The sequence below is a fragment of the Coregonus lavaretus genome (assembly GCF_964263955.1).
Source record: "Coregonus lavaretus genome assembly, contig: HAP1_SCAFFOLD_4218, whole genome shotgun sequence".
NCBI classification, from domain to species: domain Eukaryota; kingdom Metazoa; phylum Chordata; class Actinopteri; order Salmoniformes; family Salmonidae; genus Coregonus; species Coregonus lavaretus.
Window position 1 is genome coordinate 16790 of NW_028156925.1, and position 8739 is coordinate 25528.

An 8739-nucleotide genomic window follows, 5' to 3' on the forward strand; every position below is an offset into this window, starting at 1 on the left:
CCAGTGCAGCAGCAACAGCACATGATGGAGACGATGATGAGGAGGAGACCATCTCTCTGGATTCCAGAAGGCATGAGGTATCATGTTAAGACTGTGAAAGTACTATTTACTCTACAATGGTGAGGAGTCCTCATCAAAATCAAAAAATCTAATTTCTTTTACAGGACCCAGATGCTATACAGTGGGAAAACCAGCCTGGCAACATAGTGCGTATTAATAAAAGGACACCACATCCTGCCAAATTCCAGCTGCGCTAATTGTATTGTGTTCACAGAGCTCACAAGCTATCAGAAAGTTGTATGGCAACCACCTCCGGCGCCAAATAGAACTGGCAGACATAGACATTCAGTACAAGAAGAAAAAGATGGAAAATCTTGCACTGGAGTCCGAAATAAAAAAGAGGACAATTAGGAAACTGGACCTTGAAATAAAAAAACTTGAGAGGGAGGTGAGATATGCCTTCAATGTACACTGTATGCTAACTGTAACACAAATGTATTAATCATTCTTTTTCTTTCCTCCCCCAGCTCCAAGAAGATGACACAGCTCAAAATAAAAATTAGGTATATTCTCGTAAAGTCAAGTGAGCCATGACATATGAGCTCTTATTGTGAGCACACAGGACGGTGGCATCTTTCTAAGGTTTTTTTTATTTTCCCAGCAATCAGTACAACCAAGTCATCGTTATAAGGCATCGCCCTCTTTTGCCCACCCCCCCAGCACCAGGTGTGGCCACTAGCCTATATGAAGGCCCAAAATTGTGTGTTCCTTTCTGCTCTGACAATGGCATGCCCATTCGTGCGAGATGTGGTGGATGAAGAAGCACTTGTGCTGAGGAGAGCCTTCAGGCGAGAAAGGGTCTTCAGGGACCGGTTGGACCCACTGGCCTTCCCTGATGACCATCTATATGAAAGATACAGGTTTTCTGCAGATGGCATCAGGTATCTATGCAGACTACTGGGTCCCAGGATTAAGCACCGCACTGCACGGACCCATGCACTGAGTGTGGAGCAAATGGTTTGTGTGGCCTTGCGCTTTTTTGCTAGTGGAGCCTTCCTGTACTCAGTGGGGGATGCAGAACAGCTGAACAAGGCCACAATTTGCCGCACAATAAGGAGTGTGTGTCTGGCTATCAAAGCATTAGCAGATGTCTTCATCTCCTTCCCTGGCCACAGAAGACTCTGTGACATCAAAGAGGAGTTCTATAGGATTGCAGGTAAGAGGATCTACAAATTACAGGACAACTGTTAACACATAGTAGGATACACATTACTTTGTGTGACAGGTTTCCCCAATGTCATTGGTGCAGTGGACTGCACACACATAAGGATAAAAGCCCCCTCAGGTGCCCATGAGGCCGATTTTGTGAATAGGAAATCCTTTCACAGCATTAATGTTCAGGTGAACATAACTTTTTGATATTGTCCATTGACGAACACTCTGCATTGCCAGTGATGTGCATTGATTGGTGTAATATTCCTCATCTTATGATTTCAGATGGTCTGCAATGCTGACTGTGTGATCAGCAATGTTGTGGCAAAATGGCCTGGCTCAGTCCATGACTCCAGAATCTTTCGGGCCTCTGAAATCTATCAGTGCCTATCACAAGGTAAGCCACACAACCCCTATTTATAACCATCATGGTTGTGTCAAGAATTTCACTGTGTTTATGAGGTAGTAATGATGAGATTTTGTGTTGACAGGTGAATTCTCTGGTGTGTTGCTGGGAGACAGGGGGTATGGCTGCCAGCCTTTTCTCCTGACACCTTTCACAGACCCCCAGGAAGCACAGCAGGCCTACAACCATGCCCATGCCAGGACCAGGGCCAGAGTTGAAATGACCTTTGGCCTCCTGAAGGCACGCTTTCACTGCCTTCACAAATTAAGGGTCAGCCCTGTTAGGGCATGTGATATTACTGTGGCTTGTGCTGTCCTCCACAATGTGGCCTGCCTGAGGAAGGAGAGGGCCCCCAGAGTGCCACCAGCCATGGACTGGGACAATCCGGCAATCTTCCCTGATGACGACAGTGGTCGGCTGCTGAGGGACCAATATGTGTTGAATTATTTTAGTTAGTATGTGTGCTTTCAATTTTGGTTAAATATGTCCTGCGGTGGCAGAGGAATTTGGGTTTTTTGGGGTTCGTTTTTTTACGAATTTGGCCTCTTATGATGTTTGTGCGGTATACTGTGTGTAATACAAGGCTGCAGGGAGGCTACTGCATCCATTCATTTGTCTGTTCAGTTGATGTGTATGGATTTGTCCTGCATTTATTTTAGTGTGCAGACATGCAGGGTGTGTTATATACAGACCTTTGAATGTGTATGTATCATTTTGTATAATATGCTTGGATTCTGTGCTTTCCATCTTGTAGAGTCACTGTGACTTCAGTTTCGAAAGGAGCTGATGGTTTACCTGCTTTGTTTTGTCCTTATTCAATAAAGGAACATAATGTTACACATTGTGTTTTTATATTCATATGGAATGTGTATTTGTTTATATGACAGAGTACTAGGGCCACACTGAAGAAAAAGGATAAAGTCATACATTTATGAGGCTGGTTCTTTCTGCAGAAAAGCTACATATTGTTTTTACAGTTTTGATACTTATGACAATGTGATACTTAATATTCTGGCACATCAGCATGTCTTTGTTTATGAAACCATACTGAAGTACAATTTCACGAAATGCCCCACATCTGTCATTTTAACAACTGTCCTCCTTTAAAACAACTGGTTACAATATTATGACTTGTGTTTTTTTCCCCTCTGTGGCCCTAATATTCTATCATTTTATATATAGCCTTATAGTCTATGGGAAACTGTAAATTATCTAATGATAGCAACATCATCTAAAAATCATTTTTTATCCAAAATCATTGAAATTAATGATCACAAACGTTTAAATAATGACAGTGGGTCTAGTTATATGTGATAACAATGTATAGTGAGCAGTGAAATAACTATTGGTTTCCATTTGTGGTGACTGCTGACTGACATTAGGGATGAGATTAAATAGATCCTGGAATTTAGCCTGGTCTGGAGCAGGCTAGCTCCACAGAATAAATCTCCATGGTAATTTATACCATAACATATCCTCTTGCCCCCTATCCATCTTTAGTGCAACCGGATTACGGATCAATTGAGCCAGGATCACCAAGATATCCTGGCTTAATCCCTTATCCTAGTTTTGTGCAACAGGCCCCAGGACAAATATAATCTAAAACACAACCAAAACAAACGGCAAATGTATTCAACAAGTTTGTAGAATCACAAGCTTGATGTAATCACTGCAGGTAAGGAATATGGGACCAAATACTAAACTTATGACTACTTCAATACAACATAAGTGAATATGTCCAAATAAATAAGACTTCTTCAAATGGGAGAACTAGATACATAAATTGCTTTCATTTCTAAACAGTAACACAGACATGATGACATGATTAAGAAAAATCATGAATGAATCATGAATCATAATGAATGAGAAAGTTAAACAGATATGTATGAATACCCTCAAATAAAAGGTGACATTATATACTGTCGCCTAATATGAAACATTCCATCTCAAATCCAAAATGCTAGAGCATAGCACCAAATGTAAAACTGTAAGCTTCACTGTCCAAACACATATGGTGTGGACTATGTGTGCCTGGTAAACACATGTTATCACTTGTTGACCAACTACAGGAATACTGACCTCAGAGTCTCCAGTTTACAGTGGGGATTCCCCAGTCCAGCAGAGACCAGCTTCACTCCTGAATCCTTCAGGTCATTGTTACTCAGATCCAGCTCTCTCAGGTGTGAGGGGTTTGACTTCAGAGCTGAGACCAGAGAAGCACAGCCTTCCTCTGTGACTAGACAGCCTGACAGCCTGCAAAGAGTAAAATCATTTTAAAATCACACTGCTATTCTTTGGTGGTGGAAATAGTGGCAGTATATATTTTTTCTAAATTTTCAGATACATCAGTGTCATGAAACCTGCCATATCTTTTCATAAATTAATGTATAATTATTAAAAATGCCAAATTATCAAAGTCATTTATAACTGTGACCTGGCCAAGATAAAGCAAAGCAGTGCGATAAAAACAACAACACAGTTACATATGGGGTAAAACAAAACATAAAGTCAAAAATACAACAGAAAATATATATACAGTGTGTGCAAATGTAGCAAGTTGTCACGCCCTGGCTTTGGGGACTCTTTAATGTTGAGCCAGGGTGTGTAGTGACTGTTTTGTGTTTGCTATGTCAGGTTCTAGATCATGTAATTCTATGTTGGCCGGGGCGGTTCCCAATCAGAGGCAGCCTGTTTTGCACTTGTTATTTGTGGGATCTTGTTCCGGAGAGGTTTGTGTTTTGTTACCTTAGGACTTCACGTATCGTTTTGTTGTTTTGTAAATTGTGGTTTAAGTACTCATTAAAAGATGTACGCATATCACGCTGCGCCTTGGTCCGTTGCTTACGATGATCGTGACACAAGTTATGGAGGTAAGGCAATAAATAAGCTATAGTGCAAAATAATTACAATTAGTATTGACACTGGAATGCTAGATGTGCAAGAGATTATGTGCAAATAGAGATACTGGGGTGCAAAAGAGCAAAATAAATAACAATATAGGGATGAGGTAGTTGGGTGGGCTAATTTCAGATGGGCTGTGTACAGGTGCAGTGATCGGTAAGGTGCTCTGACAACTGATGCTTAAAGTTAGTGAGGGAGATAAGAGTCTCCAGCTTCAGAGATTTTTGCAATTTGTTCCAGTAATTGGCAGCAGAGAACTGGAAGGAATGGCGGCCAAAGGAGGTGTTGGCTTTGGGGATGACCAGTGAGATATACCTGCTGGAGCGCAGACTACGGATGAGTGTTGCTATGGTGACCAATGAGCTAAGATAAGGCGGGGATTTGCCTAGTTGTGATTTATAGATGGCCTGGAGCCAGTGGGTTTGGCGACGAATATGTAGTGAGGACCAGCCAACAAGAGCATACAGGTCACAGTGGTGGGTAGTATATGGGGCTTTGGTGACAAAACGGATGTCACTGTGATAGACTACATCCAATTTGCTGAGTAGAATGTTGAAGGCTATTTTGTAAATGAAATCGCCGAAGTCAAGGATCGGTAGGATAGTCAGTTTTACGAGGGCATGTTTGGCAGCATGAGTGAAGGAGGCTTTGTTGCGAAATAGGAAGCCAATTCTAGATTTAACTTTGGATTGGAGATGCTTAATGTGAGTCTGGAAGGAGAGTTTACAGTCCAACCAGACACCTAGGTATTTGTAGTTGTCCACATACTCTAGGTCAGACCCGTCGAGAGTAGTGATTCTAGTTGGGTGGGCGGGTGCCAGCAGCGTTCGATAGAAGAGCATGCATTTAGTTTTACTAGTGTTTAAGAGCAGTTGGAGGCTACAGAAGGAGTGTTGTATGGCATTGAAGCTTGTTCGGAGGTTTGTAAACACAGTGTCCAATGAAGGGCCAGATGTATACAAAATGGTGTCGTCTGCGTAGAGGTGGATCTGAGAGTCACCAGCAGCAAGAGTGACATCATTGATATACACAGAGAAAAGAGTCGGCCCAATAATTGAACCCTGTGGCACCCCCATAGAGACTGCCATAGGTCCAGACAACAGGCCCTCCGATTTGACACATTGAACTCTATCTGAGAAGTAGTTGGTGAACCAGGCGAGGCAGTCATTTGAGAAACCATAATAATCATGGTAGCATCCACATGAATGTAGAAGTGTTCAGAAACATCTTCTATTCTTACTGACAATACAAGTGAAGTGACTCCAAAATGACAGGACATTATTCACCATTCAGTTTCTATTAGGAAAAACATCATCCAAAACACAACTAAAACAAACTGCAAATGTATTCAACAAGTTTGTAGAATCACAAGCTTGATATAATCACTGCAGGTAAGGAATATGGGACCAAATACTAAACTTATGACTAATTGAATTTGTCCAAATAATTACGACTTCTTCAAATGGGAGAACTAGATACGTTATGTGCTTTCATTTCTAAACGGTAAAACAGATATGTATGAATACCCTCATATAAAAGGTGACATTATATACTGTCGCCTAATATGAAACATTCTATCTCAAATCCAAAATGCTGGAGCACAGCACCAAATTTTAAACGGTAAACTTCACTGTCCAAACACATATGGTGTGGACTATGTGTGCCTGCTAAACACATGTGGATCTGGTGAACAGTTTTCATTTGTTGACCAAATACAGGAATACTGACCTCAGAGTCTCCAGTTTACAGTGGGGATTCCCCAGTCCAGCAGAGAGCAGCTTCACTCCTGAAACCTTCAGGTCATTGTTACTCAGATCCAGCTCTCTCAGGTGTGAGGAGTTTGACTTCAGAGCTGAGACCAGAGAAGCACAGCCTTCCTCTGTGACTAGACAACGTGACAGCCTGCAAAGAGTCAAATCATTTTACAATCACACTGCTATTTTTTGGTGGTAAAAATAGTGGCAGTATATTTTGTTCAACATATTCAGATATATCAGTGTCCTGAAACCTGCCGTATCTATTCATAAATTAATGTATCATTATTAGAAATGACATGTTATGAATGTATTGCTTGTAGATATAAAAATGTATAGTACAAATATTTGAGTAGACTGACCAGACCAGTTTAAAAAGCAGTATAAGTCAAAAGACAGACAGTGAGGTATCAGATTTAGATTGTATTGAGTATACAGTCCACACCATATCTAGTTTGACAGTGAAGCTAACATTTTAAATGTGGCTCTATACTCCAGCATTTTGGATTTGAGATCAAATGTTTCATATGAGGTGACAGTATATAATGTCACCTTTTATTTGAGGGTATATTAATACATATCTGTTTCACCGTTTAGAAATGAAAGCACTTTATGTATCCAGTCCCCCATTTGAAGAAGTCATAAGTATTCTGACAAATTCACTTATAGTGTATTAAAGTAGTCAAAAGTTGAGTATTTGGTTGTAAACTCATTGGTTGCATTTGCAGATTGTTTGGTTGTGATTTGGGTTATGTTTTGCCCGATAGTAACTGAATGGTCGATGATAACGGGAGTAATGTTCTGTCTAAGGTTTCTAAACACTACTAAATTAATCCTGATGATGACATGATTAAGAAAAATCATGAATGAATCATGAATAATAATGAGTGAGAAAGTTACAGAGGCTACAACAAAACATGCTAACCTCTCACCATTACCAATAACAGAGGGGGTATGATCCTTGTTCCTCTGTAACTTTCTCATTTATCATCATTCACAATGTATTAATGATTATTAATAATCATGGTAGCATCCACATGAATGTAGAAGTATTCAGAAACATCTTATATTCTTACTAATAATACAATTGAAGTGACTCCAAAATGACAGGACATTATTCACCATTCAGTTTCTATTAGGAAAAATATAATCTAAAACACAACTAAAACAAACTGCAAATGTATTCAACAAGTTTGTAGAGTCACAAGCTTGATGTAATCACTGCAGGTAAGGAATATGGGACCAAATACTAAATACTAAACTTATGACTACTTCAATTCAATATAAGTGAATTTGTCAAAATAAATAAGACTTCTCCAAATGGGAGAACTAGATACGTTATGTGCTTTCATTTCTAAACAGTAACACAGATATGTATGAATACCTTTAAATAAAAGGTGTCTGTTGCCTAATATGAAACATTCTATCTCAAATATGAAACATTCCATATAATGTCACCTTTTATTTGAGGGTATTTTCATACATATCTGTTTCAACGTTTAGAAATGAAAGCACTTTATGTATCTAGTCCCCCCATTTGAAGAAGTCATAAGTATTCTGACCAATTCACTTATAGTGTATTAAAGTAGTCAAAAGTTTAGTATTTGGTTGCATTTGCAGTATGTTTTGGTTGTGTTTTGGGTTATGTTTTGTCCAATAGTAACTGAATGGTGGATGATGACTGGAGTAATTTTCTGTCTAAGAGAGTAGATAACATGTTTCTAAACACTACTAAATTAATCCTGATGATGACATGATTAAGAAAAATCATGAATGAATCATGAATCATAATGAATGAGAAAGTTAAACAGATATGTATGAATACCCTCAAATAAAAGGTGACATTCTGTACTGTCACCTAATATGAAACATTCTATCTCAAATCCAAAATGCTGGAGCATAGAACCAAATGTAAAACTGTAAGCTTCACTGTCCAAACACATATGGTGTGGACTATGTGTGCCTGGTAAACACATGTGGATCTGGTGAACAGTTATCACTTGTTGACCAACTACAGCAATACTGACCTCAGAGTCTCCAGTTTACAGTGGGGATTCCCCAGTCCAGCAGAGAGCAGCTTCACTCCTGAATCCTTCAGGTCATTGTTACTCAGATCCAGCTCTCTCAGGTGTGAGGGGTTTGACTTCAGAGCTGAGACCAGAGAAGAACAGCCTTTCTCTGTGACTAGACAGCCTGACAGCCTGACAAAGAGATCATCATGACTTCACAAACAGACTGTTAATTTAACCAGTAGTGTAGAAGGACAATGGCAGATGCATTTGGTTAATTCTCTCAAACAACATATATATTCATCTTCAGTCTCCTAGAATTGTATGGTCATACTGTTATACTGATGTGAAAATCAATGCATTTATTCAATATGTTTTTCAATATAATATTATATACGTATTATAATACATAATACATATTCATACTCTAAACTTAATATTTCTTCCTGATGATTAG

At 39.4% G+C, this 8739-nt stretch overlaps 1 protein-coding gene and 1 long non-coding RNA gene across 2 annotated transcripts; one reads left to right on the forward strand and one right to left on the reverse strand.

Moving 5' to 3' along the window:
* Positions 1-783: 783 nt before the first annotated feature.
* LOC311119584 (putative nuclease HARBI1) lies at positions 784-2074 on the forward strand (the record flags this gene model as incomplete). The annotated part of the gene is made up of 2 exons (XM_084194258.1): positions 784-1216; positions 1704-2074. The coding sequence occupies 2 exons, from the start codon at positions 784-786 to the stop codon at positions 2072-2074; spliced, it is 804 nt and encodes a 267-aa protein (XP_084050384.1).
* Positions 2075-3713: 1639 nt separating this feature from the next.
* Positions 3714-8470, reverse strand: LOC311119583. Its single transcript, XR_014611999.1, has 3 exons — positions 8301-8470; positions 6248-6421; positions 3714-3871 (listed from the first exon to the last, which is right to left on the reverse strand). It is a non-coding gene; the product is annotated as an uncharacterized lncRNA (long non-coding RNA).
* Between the last annotated feature and the right edge of the window lie 269 nt (positions 8471-8739).